The sequence below is a fragment of the Cynara cardunculus genome, unplaced genomic scaffold (assembly GCF_001531365.2).
Source record: "Cynara cardunculus var. scolymus isolate 2C unplaced genomic scaffold, CcrdV1 Un_Scaffold_1595, whole genome shotgun sequence".
Lineage (NCBI taxonomy): Eukaryota > Viridiplantae > Streptophyta > Magnoliopsida > Asterales > Asteraceae > Cynara > Cynara cardunculus.
The window spans coordinates 5,765-25,818 of NW_020200809.1; the positions used below are offsets into that span (position 1 = coordinate 5,765).

Below are 20,054 nucleotides of genomic sequence, written 5' to 3' on the forward strand. Positions count from 1 at the left end.
TAAACAAATCAGCCACATTCTCCTATGATCTTACTTGATTCACTTGAATCTTAAGGAGAGCCTGTTGTTGCTAATTATAGAAAAACTTCGGTGAAATATGCTTTGTATTATCTCCCTTGATATACCCCACTTTCATTTGTTCAATACAAGTTGCATTATCTTCATATATGCATGTGAAATTTTGAGTGGTTGAACTTAAACCACTAGCTCTTTTTATATGTGCAATGACAGACCTTAGTCATATACACTCTCGAACCGCCTCATGTAGAGCAATAATCTCTGAATGGTTAGAGGAGGTAGCTACAAGGGTTTGCTTGGTAGATTTCCAAGAAATCGTCGTGTTCCCAATTGTAAAAACAAATTCTGTTTGGGAACGACCTTTATGTGTGCCAGAGAGATACCCAGCGTCAGCAAAACCTACTAATATATCATTCGGGGTTTTATTATAGGGGATAACGCTTTCTTTGTTAATATCTTTAACTGGTATTGTAACCATTTTTCTATTTGTAGGAAAAGAATAATCCCATGTCGATGGTTCCTTTCAGATATCAAAATATATTCTTGATACCATTCCAATAACGTTGCATTGGCGCCGGGTTAAATCTAGCTAACAAATTCACTAAGAATGCAATATATGGTCGAGTACATTGTGCTAAGTACAATAATGCGCCTATTGCACTCAAATAGAGAATTTCGGCTCCCAACACCTCTTCGTCATCATCCTTTGAACGAATATCTTTCCTTCTATCCAAGCTTCGACCGATCATGGGAGTGCTAGCCAGATGCGCTTTATCCATATTAAATCGCCTGAACATTTTCTGGATATAAGCGGACTGGTGGATAAGGATTCCGCAAGCTCGATGTTCTAGTTCTATACCTAGACAAAACCGAGTTTTTCCAAGATCTTTCATCTCAAATTCAGATTTTAAATGACTTGCAGTATCTCTATTTCATCAAGAGTACCTATTATGTTTATATCATAAACATATACAGCAATGATTGAAAATCCTGAACTTGTCTTCTTTATAAAAACGCAAGGGCACAATTCGTCGTTCTTATATCCCTTCCCAATTAAGTATTCACTCAGACGGGTATACCACATCCGCCCGGATTGTTTTAATTCATAGAGTGAGCGTCTAAGTTTAATTGAAAACACAGTCCATGGTTTAGAGTTACTTGAATTGGGTAGTGGAAGGCCGGTAGGCACTTTCATGTATATCTCTGAATCAAGATCCCCATAGAGATAATGCAGTAACCACATCCATAAGTTGCATTTTCGATCATTCGGAAACTACTAGGCTAATTAGATAGCGAAACATTATTACGTCCATTACTGGGGAGTATGTTTCCTCATAGTCAATTCCAGGGCGTTGTGAGAACCCTTGCACCACAAGGCGAGCTTTATATCTTATGACTTCATTATTCTCATTACGCTTTCTGACAAAGATCCATTTATGTCCTACAGGCTTTACACTTGGTGGGGTTAGCACTACCGAACCAAATACCCGTCTATTTGCCAAAGAATCTAGTTATGCTTAGATTGCTTCTTTCCATTTAGGCTAGTCTGCTCTTTGTCGACACTCTTCAATTGAGCGTGGTTCGATGTCATCGTGCTCTATAATCTCATGAGCAACAATATATGCAAATATATCATCAATGAGTATGGATGATATTTCCGTCAACTCATGAGAATTCTCAAAATTGATTGAGATTTCTTTGTTCTCTAGATTCAATATTGACTTTGGAGCATCCTCCAGTAATGATTCATGGACATAACTATAATCAGAGACAATCTCATGAGAAAGGTTTTCAATATTGATGATAAGTGGATCAGATTGTGCCTTACTCTTCTTTTTCTTTCTTGGATGAGTATCTATAGAACCAAGTGGCCTCCCCCTTTTCCTTTTGGGAGCCATGGCCTCAACCACACTTCCACTATGTGTAGTTGCAACACTCTTTTCGACAGTGTTGTGCCCCTGTTTGGGGACTTCTAACCTTGCGGGTACATTTGCAGCTGGTATATGTGATCTTGTCACTTTTGCAATATCAGTGAATGCATCAGGTATCGAGTCTGCTACACTTTGAAGATTTAGTATTCGTTTCACTTCACATTGTGAAGTGTAGGGATCAAAATGAGATAGAGTGGGAACATTCTGTGGCAATTCTTGTCGTTCCCATGGAAAATCCTTTTTCCTATCTCCCCCTTAACGATGGGAAGTCTGTCACATCAAAGTGACAATCCGTAAATGTTCCGGTAAATAGATCACCCGTCAAGGGTTCTAAATAGCGGATTATTGTTAGGGATTCATATCCAACATATATACTTAATCGTCTTTGGGGACCCATTTTGGTGCGTTGTGGGGGCGCAGTTGACACATGGGAAGGGTTCTCACAACGCCCTGGATGACGTAGTAAGATGCATGGGAAGGAGAGAGGATCCATGATCTCAATTGAATATCATGTATTGCTACAGTTCATTACATGTTGGACGACGTAGTGAGAGGGGAAGGAGAGAGGATGACCTCAATTGAATATGTAATGTATTTGATGGATGTTCAACGACATTGAAAGGTACGAGGTCTACAAGAGAGGATTAGATTTTAAGCAAGAGCAGTCGACTTCAAATCAAATATATAGCAAAAACGATGATGGAGCATTAAGACACATGCAGATGAGAAGTATATCAAGTTGACACTAGATGAGAGAGCTGAATATCCAACAATAAGTAACATGGTTGATGAGTAATCAACATTTTTGAGATCTCTTATTTGATTGTCAAAGCTTCAGGTTTCCTTAAAGAACAATCGATCATCATAAAACATAAAAGATGATTAATAGTTGCGCCTCTGTTGGTCTTCTACTCTGGTGTTTCTTTTTAACCACAATCCTTGTACGTAAAATGATCATTTTCCAATGATTCAACCATAAATACTTAAATCTGACAATCCTTTTGCAAGAAAGTAACATTTTTATCTACCAGGATCGGCAAACTCTAAGGGGCTGTTTGGTTCATGGATTTGGATGGAATTGAAAGAAATTGGAATGGCCAAATCCTTTGACTAAATTCCAAGTACAATGTTTGGTTCATGGAATAAAACTGATGGAATTATTTTAATTTCAATAAATTCTTTCACTCACTGATTTTACATTCCACAGCAATACCCTCGGATTTCAATTCCTTTCCGACAAATTTCTTCCCTAATCCAAATCCATTCAACGTTGCGTCTACCATCTCATCTAATTGATCTCTGGTTCGATCTCCATCTGGTACGATCTCTCTCTCTCTCGTAATTTCTCCATTTATACGAGATCGATAGACAACATATATAATCAAGGAATCGATTCAAGATAACTAGCTATCGATATCACTAGTCCAATTCCGTTATTCAAAAATCATAAAAGGTCATTTGTTGATATTTAATTCCGATTCCAAAGTTGAATTCCGTGAACCGAACAAAAAAATCCAATTCTTTAAGAATTTCATTCAAATTCCATGCAACCAAACGCAATCACAAGGCATGGTCAAATTTCATCAAATTCATTCCGTTCCTTCAAAGTCAAATTCATTTGGTAAATTCCAATTCCATCAAATTCCATTCTACGAACCAAACGTCCTCTAAGCATCCTTGAAAATCCAATAATCACCAACCACTTACCAAACACCATCGTAAGGAACAATATAACGTCATGAAAAACAAAAAGCCAAAGTTATTCGAGTTCGTATCGAGCTCCATCAAATTATCATGGAACTCGTTGCAACTCACTGAAGGGTTGAGATGTCGGAGAATATCTCTCTCTCTCTCTATATATATATATATGTCATAGAGAAGATGCAACTCGAGACAAGTTAGAGAGAGTAGTGAAAAGAATAATAATGAAAATAAAGAGATTTCTGAAAAAGTAAATGAGATGGGTATTTTAATAGATAAACCTATTTTTTTTAAATGATTTCAATTTCGAGCATATTTATGAAATAAAAGGCCTTCCTCACCATACAAATTACAAAGTACAAACTCAAACTTCCCTTTGTTAATTTGCCGTATACACTTGGGCATCTCCAATGTGTGGCTCCTAAACCGGTAAATTGACATATCAATTTGAAAAAAAAAACCCCGGTTTATATTATTATGAAATAAGAAATAAAAAACCGGATCGATTCCATCATCACCCAGATTCACACATTCTTAATTTTTGTAAATTATAGACCGTCTCATAATCATCGGTAAAACTTTGTAAAATGTATACGAAAGAAAGTTTTGATGTATCCAATAACCCATTCTTTTCAAAAGTTAAAGATTTCATAAATTAAAAATTGTAAATGATTATAATTTACCAGTCTGTTTTTGTAAGACCACTTTTTTACACTTGAAACTTCACAGTGTATTTTTACTGTGAAGGTTCGGCTTCTTTTTGCTTTCAAGTGTAAACAAGTGTTTTCATTGGTCTCACGTGATCCCAAATATGTGTATATATATATATATATATATATATATATATATATATATATATGAAAAAGAAAAGAAACATGTAAACAGGTTGAGAGATGGAGTTATTCCCTAAAAAAGTAGTTGGGGCCGGCCAGCGATGTCGTGGGTTGTCACGAACAGGTTTGAAAAGATTAGAGGAGGACGTGACATACACGAAAACCCACCTCCCTCCCATTTCCTATTTCCTATTTCCTATTTCCTTTGTTTTATTCTATTCCTATTCCTATTCCTGTTTCTAATTCCCTTCCCCCAAATCTCAACTGGAATTGGGAATTCTTTTCATCTTTATGACACAATTACTTAAAATGGCTTCTTATAACACATCACACCTGTTTCTTTCATCTTGAATCAATGCTTGTTTGTGGGTTTCCATAAAGAACACAAAAATGAAGGATTTCCCTTCTTGTTTTGCTGAAAACGGAGTCGCCATTGCAGATGCATCATGCACCAGCAGCACTGTAAGTAAAAGCAAAGCCTCTCAAAACTTGGTCACGTGTGTTTACCAATCTAAATTTCTTGCCAAATCTCGTTTAATAATCATCACTTGGAGCAAGAATCTCGTGGGTCATTGTTTCAGTGTGGAAATTGAGGATCTTTCACATAAATCTCTCTCTAGACTTGATGTTAAACCTTCTCTTTTCTCCAAAACCAAAGGTTCCAAGCATCTTCAAGTGGATTTCCTCACCATTGATGTCTACTGGGACCTCACAAATGCCAAATTTGGTTCCACCCCTGAACCCATTCAGGGTTTCTATCTGGGTCTTGCTTTTAAGGGACAGATTGTTTTGTTAATTGGGGATCTCACAAAACAAATCTTGAAGAAAACTGGTTCCATTCCCATTGCCTCCCAATCTTTCTCTAATTCCTTGGTTTTGAAAAGAGAACACATTTTTGGGAACAAAGTGTATGCTACTAAAGCCCAATTCAAAGATAATGGTGTGATCCATGACCTTAGAATCGAGTGCGATACGGTTGGGTCCAACAATCCCAGACTCGTGCTTCGTTTGGATTCGAAGATAGTGATGCAAGTCAAGCATCTGCTATGGAAATTTAGAGGGAATTGCACCATTTCCATTGATGGCCTCCCTGTGGAAGTTTACTGGGATGTTCATAATTGGTTGTTTGGATCAACAGCTGCAAGTGCTGTTTTCATGTTTCAGACTTGTTACGAATTGGCAGATCCGTCTACGGTTCCGTGGCCTTGTTCGCAGAGCTTGCATTGTCCTGGTTTTTGTTTCACACTGTATGCTTGGAAGAACGAATAGTCGGCAACAAGAATTGATTTGTTTTTGGCAAAAATCGCTAGCTAACGTTATTTACTAGTCTTGAAACTTAAAATTCTTTCGTTAACGGGTTCTTGTTAAGTTTATATACATCTAAATCATATCCTTTTCTTGTTCCAATTGCTAATTATATGTGAAAGTTGCAATCTTGATATGATTTTGTTGCAATATGTATATAGCTTCAACATCATCATGGATCTTTGATCAAGATCATGGTCTCATTTGTGAATTTTTGGATGTCAAATTTATGGATCTTTTGAACTTGAAATTGGCGTGGATGGGGTGGGATCAATGTAACTAAAACCATTATGCTATTGATTGTTGACTGTATTTTTTTAGGATAACTGTGGGTTTCCGAATCAGCTTCTGTTTACCTATGGGCCTTGAAGTTAACAGTCGAACAATCCTTTATTGGACTCGAACCGTTGACCACTGGTTTTATTGGTTTGAGCTCTCCATCGGAGTTGATTGTTTGATTGCATTTGAAAAACGTTATGTGGCTACCTTCCCCATTGTTGATGCCTTTCTTACAGGATCCACGAACGTTAAATTGGAGGGCCGAGAGATTAGCACGTTAATGTTTATGCATATACAACGTATGTGGGAGGTTCAAATATCTTGAGAAGGTAAAAGGGGAAGGTTAAGATAAAGTATATGAATCATCGAAAAAATCCATTTGAAGATGCATGTGAACCTATATGAATAACCTCGTCAGGTATACACATAGGAATAGGTTTTTCAACAAGTGACATATGAACTTTCTTTCAACATTTTCTTCATATTTTCATACATTATTTAGCCTTCTTATTTGAACATGCCTATAACGTATGTGTAAATATATGTTTGCATATATATATACACCTATATGTATGTACGTGTATACAAACATATATACATACATCTTCAAACCATTTTTTATCTTGTCATATATCCATCCAGGGAGGGGTGCCGGTGAGATGAGAAGTTATTGTGAGAAGCGTAAAAAGAGATCTTCACCCTTAGATCAACACTCTCAATGCACCTGAATAATTCCCTTCTAAAGCGCAATTCATGGATGGTCATGAGATTAACAGTGATCAAGGGTTCAGATCTTTTCTTACGCTCCTCACCTTAACTTCCCTTCTACACGATATTTCTCCTATATCGAGGAGATTTAAGGAGGGAGGAGTGTCCGTGTTACTACTCCATCATGCTAAACGTATTGAAATATTTTTATGTGGTATTATAATTTGTAAGATTGAATACATTTGCTTCTCTTTTAATATTTTTGGTAACATCAAGGGAAGAAAGGAAAAAGAAGAGAAAAATGAATTGGGAGTTACAATGTGATTGGTACATTGCTTTTGATGGAAAAAGTACTTTTTTGTAATTATTTTGTGTTTGCTAATTATTTTGTGCATCAATTTGGATCCACATTTACTTGTGTGCTTTTGGATTAGGCCTGTTGATCGGTTGACATTCATTAGATGTGATGGGAACCAAACCGATCCAATCCGATTAACATTGGATAACCGATCCAATCCAATCCAATGGATGATTTGATCGGTTCAATTCCATCAATTGGATACTTTTATTGGATATCCATCAATTGGATACTTTTACACATTTACTACTGTGTACTTTTATTGATTCGGTTTTGGTCGGTTCTAGACTGCCATCCGAGAACCAACTGATCTAAATTGGATTACAATTGGATATCAAATTGGTCGGTCGGTCGGTTGATCAGTCGGTTCCAATTGGATCGGTTAATTTTCTGCACACCCCTAGTACCTGTTGGATTTATGTGCAAAGAACAAGACTTTTTGGTGTTAACTATATTACTGATTACATATGAACCTATGAGTCACATACAAAGAGAAATAATGATACCAATTAAATAATATATATGTGATATATTATGATTCAATCAAAATGAGTAAAAGTTTATTTCAGAATTATTTGAAAAAGTGAATCGAAATAATATCTAAGAAATAAAAGTGGAGGAAATTAATTATCCATATGATTAATTAATTAAAGGGTTTTATTATTTAAAAGAGTTTAAATAATATTAAATGAGCCAAGTTACCTTAATTAGATTAAATTAAAAAGAAAAGACTTAGGTCCCGTATGAGGAGGAAACCCACGAAAACGGTTATAAAAGAAATATGATTTTGAAGATTAGGGTTTAACCTAATCTCCTCCTCCCTTCTTATTGAAAATGCTGCCCCCTCCCCGTATGCTTCCTTGGATCGATTTTCAGTCAAGAAAAGAAGAGAAATTCTGTTTTGATTGAAGTACGGACTAGCATCCGATTGGTATCGCTCGTGTGTATATCAATAGAGGCGTTTTTGATTGGACGCTTGTTTCTACATCAGATTCTTCCAAATCTAAGAGGTAAGATTCAGATCTTATCGTTCTTAGTTTATCTTTTGGTTGATCTGTTCTACTCAATCGGATCTTGGCTTTTGAAAATCGTTTTACATAAAGTTTTTTGTTTTTTCGTTGCGTTTATTTTATGTTGTTTATTTAAAAAGTTCTAAACATTCCCTTGATTTCAAACAAGTGTATCAGAGCACTTTTGAGAAGATGGATCACAAGTTGAATTTTTGGCTGATTAATTTTAGTTGTTTGATTATAACAAAACTGAAATAATCAAATATTTAAAATTTCATAAATATTGTTGATATTTATGAAAGGGCTTCCATTTTAATGTTGTTCTTCATGACTATGATCATGCATGATTAGACATGAATCAAACCATTTTTTGGTTTATATTGTTGATATAAATCGTTTTTTATATATGTTTATTTATGCATACCCGTCTTAGCCCTTTTGACCTATGGTTGTATGTGGTTGCTTTATTTATTTAATTTCATTGGCAATTTGGTGCCATATGTAATTTTAATTATTGGCAATTTTAGTGCCATTTGTAATTTAAATTTCTAGATTAGCCTTCGATTTTGTAATAGTGTATTTTTTTTTAAATTGTAATTATATAGATAGGATCTTTATATTTTTCAATTGATTGTAAAATCACCAAAGACGGAGATTGAAGGTTTGGGGAGATCAAAGACGGTGACCAACTCAAACTTGAAGAAAAAAGGTTTTCTGTCCCTAGTTTGACCATCGATTTATGTTGGCTCATAAAATCGATTTAAGTTGGGGGCTATGCATATATATATATATATATATRTGTGTGTGTGTGTGTGTGTGTGTTTTATTGATTGCCATATATCTGTTGATTGTATGCATTGATATAATTGTTGATTATATACATGTCAAAAGTTTTTGGAAACTAAAATAAAACACAAGATTGAGTTTTTATAAAAATTTAACTAAAACTCATTATTTCCAAGGAAATAAAGTTAAAATTAGTTTTAACAAACTGTGTCACAAACTTTTGGATGCATGCAAATTTTCGTAACACAAATTTGTAAAATACTATGTAAAATAATACTCTTTTAAAATTTTAAGTCACTCTATCCAGTTAGGATACTTGGTGTAATTTTTAGATAGCGCTAAGAGCCAGTCATATTACAGTCTCAAGGTGATAAATTTGCGTCATGGTAATACCTAAGCCAAATTGTCACAATCCTAAATTGGACGACTTAACCGACGCCCTGGTAAGACTTAAGATCGGGGTCAAGATGAGACTAAACATGCCAATTGGACACTAGATGTCCAAGAGTCCTAAAAAATATAAGAATAGTATTAAGATACAATTGGTACCCGCTACCTACCGGTTAAACTTATTGTTATGTACATGATCAACATAGCATAACTACAAATTTTAACGCGGATCTTAGCCTTTATAAAATTAAAACATAAGGGTAATTAATTTTTAAAGGATCAATATTAAAAATACTAAATAGATGAACTTTATTTGTAGATGTCAACCACACCCTAAACAATTTCACTCCATTCTCTATTGGAGAAAGAGAAACTGGACGGTGTGAATTTTCTTGATTGGCATCGTAACTTTAGGATCGTCCTCAAGCATGAAAAGAAATCACACGTTCTTGACGCTCCCTTACCTGAAACTCCTCTCGATACTGCTACTGCTGCCGTTCATAATGCTTGGATTAAAAAGTATGAAGAACATAGTGACATAGAATGCCTTATGCTTGCAAGTATGATTCATGACCTCTAGAAGGACAACTCATGAAGCATATCAAATGCTTGAGGAGCTGAAGAAAATATTTTAACATCAAGCCAAATAGGAACTTTTTGAGACTGTCAAATCATTCCATGCATGTACAATGAAGGAAGGTCAATTGGTCAGCTCTCATGTCTTGAAAATGAAGAGCCACATTGATCAACTGGAAAGGCTTGGATCTCCTATGGGCATAGACTTGGCTATCATGTTGATTCTCAACTCTTTGCCTAAATCATATGACCTTTTAATCTTGAATTATAATATGCAAGGATGGGAAAAGTCTATCTCAGAGTTGCATCTGATTCTCAAAACTGCTGAGAGGAACATTCCAACCAAAACTTCAACAATTTTGATGATAAGGGAAGGTCACATCAAGAAGAAGCCACATGCTAACCAAGAGGGAAAGGGCAAAGGAAAAATTGCCGCCCAAAGGTTGCGCCTCAACCTAAGAAAAGGAAAACCCTGCTAAGGATGCCGACTGTTACCATTGTGGTAAGAGAGGTCACTGGATGAGGAACTGTCCCGCCTACCTTGTTGAACTGAAGAAAGGCAAAGCTGGAGAGTCCAGCAAATCAGGTATCTATGTGATATAACTTCATGTTTTTCATCAAATTCCTGGGTACTTGATACTTGTTGTGGAACTCACATTTGTAATAATGTGCAAGGAATGAGAAAAAGTAGGAAACTGAAACAAGACGACTTGGATTTGTTCGTTGGCAATAAAACACGTGCTCCTGTTGAAGCCATCGTAAGCTATAAGCTGAAATTACCAAGTGGTCTTACTTTAACATTGGACAATTGTCATTATGCTCCAAGTATTTCTGTTGGAATAATTTCAGTTTCCCGTTTGGGACAATCAGGTTTCGCTTTCAATTCATAAAAATACCTTGTTTTATTTTGATGCTATTCATCGTAATTGTATTCATGAAGTTGTTATACATGATGATGTCTCAAATAGTAAATCTGTCTATACATGTGATGCCAAAAGATTTAAGCCTGACTTAAAAAAAAAAAAACCATATCTATGGCATTGTCGTCTTGGCCACATAAACAAGAATCACATAGCCAAGCTCCAGGCGGATGGAATTTTGGAATCAATCGACTCTGAATTGTTTGATGTATGTGAGTCTTGCTTAAGTGGAAAGATGACTAAAGCCCCTTTCAATCACTTTTACCGACGATTTCAGTCGATATGGTTATGTCTACTTGATGAGACATAAACATGAAGCCTTTGAAACGTTCAAAGCCTTCCAAAATGAAGTAGAAAATTAGCTTGGTAAAACCATAAAAGTCATCGGATCTGATCGAGGTGGTGAATATATGATCCAAGAATTTATAGATCATCTAACAAAACATGGGATTGTCTCACAATTCTCTCCACCCGGAACTCCACAACAAAACGGTGTGTCTGAGAGGAGAAATCGAACCTTACTTGATATGGTTTGATATATGATGAGCCAAACTACCTTACCTCTATCCTTTTGGGGTTATGCCTTGGAGTCTGTAGCACGCATACTTAATATGGTTCCAACTAAGAAGGTGACTAAAACATTATACGAGTTGTGGCATGGGTGAGCTCCCAATTTGTCTTACTTGAAGGTCTGGGGTTGTGAAGACCACGTATGATGTGAGACTTCTAGCAAACTAGAATCCAAGACGATCAAGTGTATTTTTGTGGGGTATCCTAAAGAAATGATAGGATATTATTTCTACAACTCCATCGAGAACAAAGTGTTTGTAGCTCGGGGTATTGAGTTCTTAGAGAGAAATCTATTATTGCAAGAAGCAAGTGGGAGCAATGTAGATCTCGAAGAAGTTCGAGAACCACAAAATACAATACGTTTTAACAGCACTAGTGAATAACATGTTAAGCCTGAACACTCGACTACCGAGGGTCAACATAAAACACCTGTCATTCGCAGATCTGGTAGGATTTCTCAACAACCTGAGAGATATGGATTTTTTGTGTCTGTTGAGGAAGCTGAACTAGGGGACCATTGTGAACCTGCTAGCTACCAAGAAGTTGTATCGGATGTTGAATTCGACAAGTGGCTTGAAGCCATGAATGCAGAGATGCAATCCATGAAAGACAACCAAGTTTGGAACTTGGTTGATCTTCCACCAAACAGCAAGACTGTTGGGTCTAAAGATCTTCAAGAAGAAGATTGACATGGATGGAAAAGTATATACCTTTAAGGCTCGACTCGTGGCGAAAGGTTTCACGCAAACTCATGATATTGACTATGAGGAAACCTTCTCTCTAGTCGCCAGCATTAAAGCTATAAGGATACTTATTTCCATAGCCACATACTATGATTATGAGATATGGAAAATTGATGTTAAGACCGCTTTTCTAAACGGTTACCTAAGCGAGGACGTATATATGGTGCAACCGAAAGGGTTCGTCAATCTAAAGTACCCTAAAAAGGTGTGTAACCTCCACAGATCCATTTATGTATTAAAACAAGCATCTAGGGGCTGGAATCTTAGGTTTGATGAGAAAATCAAAGAGTATGGGTTTGCTCAAAATCAAGATGAGCCCTGTGTCTACATTAAAGCTAGTGGGAGCACTGTAGTCTCTCTGATCTTGTATGTTGATGACATACTACTCATTGGCAATGATATTCCAACCTTGCAAGACGTTAAAACTTGGCTTGGAAAATGGTTTGCCATGAACGATCTAGGAGAAGCAGCATATATCCTTGGAATCTAGATCTACAGGAATAGTCAAAGCGGTTAATAGGTCTCAGTCAAAGTACATACATTGATAAAAATTTGAAACGGTTCAGGATGCAAGACTGCAACTCGTGGAGCCCTACCAATGCAACATGGTATTAGCTTGAGCAAGTCTCAAAGCCCTACTACACTTGATGAGATAAAAAGCATGAATGGAATTCTTTATGCTTCTGCCATTGGATCTATCATGTACGCCATGTTATGTACTAGACCTATGTGTTTGAGTATGACTAGTAGATATCAACAAAATCCTGGTGAATATCACTGGACTACTGTAAAGAATATTCTTAAGTACCTGCGAAGGACTAAAGATATGTTCCTGGTTTACGGGGATTTGGATGAGGAGCTCAGTGTTAAGTGTTACACTGATGCAAGCTTCCAAACAAATTGAAATGATTCTCGATCCCAGTCAGGCTATGTCTTCATCATGAATGGAGGTGCAGTTGATTGGAGGAGTTCGAAGTAGAGCACGGTGGCGCGGTCTACAACAGAATCAGAATATATCGTAGCCTCAGAAGCAGCTCAGGAAGCTGTCTGGATAAGGATGTCCATTGTTGAACTTGGCGTAGTACCCAACATTGAAAAACCTATAGAGATGTACTATGACAATGCTGCTTTGGTGCTTCCAAAAGAACCGAGAGTACATAAAGGCAGTCGACATATTCTATGAAATTTCATTATGTTCGCGAAATTGTCATAACATATGAGATTAGTGTTCTTAAAGTTCATATAGATCAAAATCTAGCAAATCCATTTACAAAGCCTATGCCTCATGCTAAGCATGAAGAACACGCAAGAGGTATAGGACTTTATTCCGCTAGTAGTTTGTTTGATTTGTAAATTCTAGTATTTGGATATTTGTAACATAAACCATATTATTTAAGGTTATTATATAGTTGGTATGATCATCTTCATCAAATATTACTATGTTATGGATTAGCATGTTTAATCCATGTTTAACTGCTGATTATTCTAAACTTCCATAGTCGGTCATGTTATGGGAATAACTATGAACTAAGACTAATGTGAATGTTGGTAGATATTCATTGTTGGTGATATGTCTTGTTGAGAACCAAATTCATGTGTATTCACTGTTGGTGAAAATTGAATAAACCCAACCTCAAAATGTCACTTCAGGATCTTCGTCATTGGTGAATCTTGAAAATGATTTGTGTCTGTATATCCTTAGACCTAAGATATATGTTGGTATTAGAATAACTGGATCATTATGTTTTGAGGTACTCGTATACTGTTTTGAATAAGATAGTTAAAAAGGCTATTATTGGGTATAGTGTGAATCTCACGATAATTGTATATAGTCAATAAGGAATTTGTTTCTCTACTAGCTGAGAGATGATATCACTGGTGGCCCCTTGAAGAATCGAATAGATATGAGTGTATGGTCATATCCAAACAACACTGACAGTTGGTCAATCTAGTTTGATGATCGTATTAGAGTTCTGGATCAAGAAACCTATCATTGAACTAATATGAGGATGGTTAGATCCATGCCTCAAGTTTAAATTGATATCAGTAACAAAGGGACATAAGACAAAAGGATCATTATACAAATGAGTGTATGTTTTGTAGAAACTAACATTCATATGTAGTTAGGGGTTATGGCATGTTGCTAGACACTTACCGCAGTCTATATAGTTAATTAGCCCTGTACCATGCACAAGTGAGAGTCTGTTGGATTTATGTGCAAGGAACAAGACTATTTGGTGTTAACTATATTACTGATTGCATATGAACCTATGAGTCACACACAAAGAGCAATGATGATACCAATTAAATATATATATATATATATATATGTGTGTGTGTGTGTGTGTGTGTGTGAGTGTGTGTGTGTGTGTGTAACACCCCAAAATTTCTAAAACAAAGCGGAAACTGAAATTTAATATAAATTGACCAACACGGAAAAAAAATACAACATTAACAAAGCAAAAAGAAAGACATTAAATTACAACCTATAAATCTACACAATCCAATGTCTAGATTAAAGTCGGGTGTTTCTATTGCCTCCAACAAAATGCCGAATAGTTCAATACTTCAATATTCCAAAACACCAAAAGCCTTAGTTACACAAGGAGCCCCATTTTCGAGACCACGCTCCCCTCAACCCATTATAGTCCCACCGCTAAAAAGAACCTAACAACACGTCATTTCAAAAGAGAGTGTTAGGCTTACGCCTAGTGAGTCCAATCAATAACATAAAGGTAACTATAAGACCTTTATGTGAATATATATATATATATAGATGAATGACGTAATTTTAAACGATATAAGAAAAGCAGTTAAACCACAATATCTCGCGGATGAGTCAAAACATCCGAAGATGACGGGGAGACCCGATTTACCATTGATTATGACAGACACAAAGTAAGTCATAAATCAACGTTATAGAGCATCACTCACAGGTTTAATACCATCGACATCAACCTAAACCAGTCATGTAGTCGGTCGTGATCATAAGCTCTTTATCTCGGAAATTACATAATAATCACAATGCCTATTATCGAGTGAAAGTGAGAGGATGATTTGGTGATTACATAATAATCACAATGCCTATCACCAACTTACACCATCATTCCTACGAATAAAATAAAACATTATACATGCACTATATAAATATAAATAATGATGTAGTATCGTACGACATTTATATATATAGAAAATGAGTCATAAATAATACGTGGGAGTGTCAAGACATCCGAAGATGACGGGGAAGACCCGATTTACCATTATTTATGACGGAACACAAAGTAAGTCATAGATTAACGTTATAGAGCATCAATTACCGGTATAAAACCATCGACATCAACCTAAACTAGTCATGTAGTCGGTCGTGATCATAAGCTCTTTATCTCGGAAATTACATAATAATCACAATGCCTATTACCGAGTTAAAGTGAGAGGATGATTTGGAATTTACATAATGATCACAATGCCTAAGTCCAACTTACACCATCCTTCACACAAATACATGTAACGACTCTTCACACCTTATGACTCGTTACATTAAGGTAAAATACTTAAATAGGGTATCATGGCATAATAGTACTTATTTAACAATAATGCTTCACATGGGCCTCAACTCAAGCATAATATTCCTTATTTCAACTAAAGAATCCCAAACTCCGGGCATGGAGCTTTTAAAGTTCAAATACCAACAATACTTTGTCAGGAGCATCTTATTAAATGTTTAAAGTCATTTGCCCCAAATTCAACTTTTCTTTAATAAAGAGATTTCCAAGTGCATCCTTTTGACCCAAGATTAACCATTTTCCCTTAAGTGAATATGTGCAGCAAATTAAGGCATAGGATAGGTAAAATACTTCATTTCAAAAGCAAATAAGATTATAAATATATAGGGTTGATTTGAACTCACATAGCTTCTACTTGTTGCTTATGTTTTCTGTCTGCTGCGCGCGTCAAACAACAGCTACGACTGCTGCGTTTTCGGCCCGTTGCATGCGCCAAACAGCAGTTGCGCGCGTCACCCAGCAGCGAAGACTGCTTCGATCCTGCCTGCTGTCTTCCCCCATACAGCAGCTTGGCTGCTGTTCCGTTTCCTGACTGTTGCGTGCGATCAAACAGCAGCTACGGTGCTGTTTCCTCCTTTAAACCAGTAGTTACGGCTATTTTCTCTTCCTCCCTTCCTTCTTTCACTTGAAGAAAGCCATGGATCTGACCCAACCTTTTCTTCTTTTCTTTTCGGTTTCCTCCAGATACAGCCCCTCCCCCCCTTTCTTAAAAGAAGTCATAATCCCCCCAAAACAAGGAAGTCAAAAACTTTTAGAGAAAAAGAGAATTCTAGGGAAGAGTGAGACCATGGGTAGGTCAATGTTGCAGGCAACCCCCCTTTTTTTAAAAAAAATAATAATATTTCTAATAATTCAAAAGTACACTCCTCTTTAAAGTAACATTTAAATATATATTTATAATATATACACACATCTATATAGATATATTAACATATAAATAGATATGTATACTCAAATATTCACAAAGGAGGATTCTCATAAAAATTAAGTGTTTTTAAACACGGATTAAGTACAGGAAATTCCAGGTGTTACAGTGTGATATATTATGATTCAATCAAAAGGAGTAAACGTTTATTTCAAAATTATTTGGCTAAGTGAATCGAAATAATATCTAAGAAATAAAATGGAAGAAATTAATTATATCCATATGATTAATTAATTAAAGGGATTTATTATTTTAAAAGGGTTTAAACAATATTAAATAGGCCAAGTTAGTTTAATTAGATTAAACTAAAAAGAAAAGGCTTAGGGCCCATATGATGAAAAATCCCACGAAAGCAATTATAAAATGAATATGATTTAGTAGATTATGGTTTAATCTTATCTCATCCTCCCTTCCTCTTGATAACGGCCCCCACCTCTATACTTCCTTGGAACGATTTTCAATCAAGAAGAGAAAAGAAGTTTGGTTTTGATTGAAGTACGAACTAGCATCCAATTGGTATTGCTCGTATGGATACCAATAGAGGCCTTTTTGCTTGGACGCTTGTTTCTACATCAGATTCTTCTAGATCTAAGAGGTAAGATTCAAATATCGTCATTCTTAGTTTTATCTTTTGGTTGATCTATTCTACTCAATCGGATCTTGGATTTTGGAAATCGTTTTACATAAAGTTTTTGTTTTTTTTTGGTGCGTTTATTTTATGTTGTTTGTTTAAAAGGTTTTAAACATTCCCTTGATTTCCAACAGTACCCATAAACTAGTCAATGTAACAAAGCCTATAAATTTTTTTCATCTCTTGTTATGTCTCTTACTAGGTAAGATTCTCAGATATTACCATGATCACCTGGTAAGGTAAGTAACACCTAGCAAATACTTATCCGATATGTGTTAGGTAAACAATCCCAGAATGTTAAAGTAACTTTCAACCTTGTGTCCCACAATACAACAAAAGTGAGATTAAATCCCACCTACAATATGAAAACAATATATGATCAATTCAATTTGATTAACTTTTCTGAAACAAAATCAGAATTTGTATCAACAAGCAATGGCAAGAGAGAACATATATCAACCAAAGGTAATATCTAAAGGAATGTATCAACATGACATCCAACATGGTTTTGACTATCAGTGTGATAGTGTACATCCATATAAGAGGAGACATGATTTTATTCATACAAATCAAATAGATGGATACAAAAGTTCTTACCAAATATAAAAATAATTCCACTGCTATTTACAACCTAAGTTAGCTGATCATTTTTTACCTAATTCACAAATGACAATATATCACTCGTCCCGCCATATGTGTGACTCAACGAGTGAATACCACAAGTCGCATAGGAACTCTCCCAGTTCAAAATTAGCAAGGTGATGTGTCACGTGACTTCACCACTTCACTTACCAAGTTGTTTTCATCGTATAAAAAGTTGTCCCTTTTCTGTGTGACTTTTCATCATGTCGTGTTTAACTTTTTCTTGTACCGTGATTTCCAACCAACATCAACTGTCAATTCAGGTGACTTCAAGTCACGACATCCATGTGGCATGTCAAGTCACTTATAGCATCAGTCTTTTATCACAAAGCTTAACACTCCACATTGATATAATACAAACATCGAGATAGCATGCGAATAACCTTGGTATTACTAGGCACTCAAATAATCACATTTTGACGAGGTTTAATATGGCTATCATCTGTCAACAAACTATGACAAAGTCCCGAAGTCAAATAATACCCGAAATGCCAAAGCCAAAATTCAACAAAATATCAAGAACTAATCGTTAACGTTCTCCGTAAATCTTTCAGAAATCTCCTCTTCAAAGTGTCGTTTTGACATTAACGCATCTTTAGCCAAATGAGATCTGAACAAAGCTCAAATCTAGTCAAATGTAAGGATTGTATATCTGAATCATTCATATGTCTTAATCTTCACCAAATGGACAACCATGTTCTCATGTAATACAAAGAAAAATCATTTCCTTGAACCAAGGGTCAAATTGTCTACCAAATAAATAACACTTTTCTTATCATAGTTGACTGCCATGTCTTCTTGTACCAAAGCCAAGTAAATGTGTTTTTTAAAATCATAAGTGAGAAAGAGAGAGCAAATAAATGACTTTGGATAAGGGATTTTTCTTTAAGAATTCTCTTAGGAACATTTGGTTTGCAGAGAATCTATCAAAGAAATTTGATTTTGAAGGGATTGGAATGAAATGTTATCGGGTTTGACCACCTGTTTGGTTGACAGACATTGAAATGGAATCTGTTAAAAAAATTGAAATCTGTTTGTTTGGCTCAGAACGTAGCTTTGAAATTGGAATGAAATATTAGTAAATGACCAAATTACCTTTTTTGGAAAATTTTAAAACCGAATTCCAACTACTGTGGTTCATATTGGTGGTGGTCTGTGGTGGTTTAGAATGATGGTGGTTGGCGGTGGTTCAGATCGGTTGTGGTCAGCGATTGTCGATGGTGGTTCAAATCAACTAGGGAAAGATGGAGATAATCTTGACCTTTTGAGAAAATGAGATGGAATGAAATTGAATTCCTTCTCAATTGTGATAGAATGACCAAATCCATCAATGATGAAATTCGTGAAATTCAATTCCATTCCATAGGTAAACCAAACGCCTGCACAAAATTTGGTCAATGAAATTGATTATTCCAATTCCTTCGAATTCCGTAGAAATCCTACGAACCAAACGTTAAGGTTTCCTACAATGAACCCTCCATTTTATATGGAAGAAAAAACCCCTAAATCAGATATCTTTTAGGCCTTACAACCCTTATCTCTATTTTAAACCTCTGGGTTTCAGATCAATTAACCAACACCATGGTTCAATAGTTCCTTATCAAGGATGTTGTAGAATACGACCCTTTAGATTCTTCTGACATTGACAATAATGATAGATTGGAGAGTAAACTATTTTTAGTTCTTGTGGTTTATACAAAACTAAGAACCTCTTCCCTCTTTTTTGGAATAAAATGCAATAATATCACGCATTTCACTGTAAAAATGTTGTCTTTTTCTATCAAAAAGTTAGAGGTGAAGCCTGTGTACAAACATTTAAACCTTGGTGGAGATGGAGGTAGCTGTGGTTGTCATTTTTAGTGATCTTTTTGTTCCACAAACAAAAGCCTTCTTTCACTCTCATTCCCATGTTGTGTCAAACATCGATTAGTGACTTTTGTTTTGGAACACTGAGTTTTTGTCCTATTACCAACACAACCTCAAAGTATAGATGATGCGCAACTCGATCAGTTCTCATAAATATCCCTACATAATTTGTCTAAGTTAGAGATGCACAAAAAACTCTAAGCCTAAGGTTTACGCCCGACTTCAAAGCCCAATTAGGTAAAAAAATTCAAGGCCCCAAAAAACCCAACCGGGCCCTACCTCAACCCGAAAGCCTGGTA

At 35.8% G+C, this 20,054-nt stretch overlaps 1 protein-coding gene across 1 annotated transcript; it reads left to right on the top strand.

Moving 5' to 3' along the window:
• Nucleotides 1–4,719: 4,719 nt before the first annotated feature.
• LOC112502575 lies at nt 4,720–6,033 on the top strand. Its single transcript, XM_025106525.1, has one exon. It carries the CDS (start codon nt 4,874–4,876, stop codon nt 5,750–5,752), a length of 879 nt encoding a protein of 292 aa, XP_024962293.1. The 5' UTR covers nt 4,720–4,873; the 3' UTR covers nt 5,753–6,033.
• The last annotated feature ends 14,021 nt before the right edge of the window (nt 6,034–20,054 follow it).

Coding starts and splice junctions, on each gene's coding strand:
- LOC112502575 (XM_025106525.1), top strand. CDS start 4,874: ATGAAGGATTTCCCTTCTTGTTTTGCTGAAAACGGAGTCGCCATTGCA.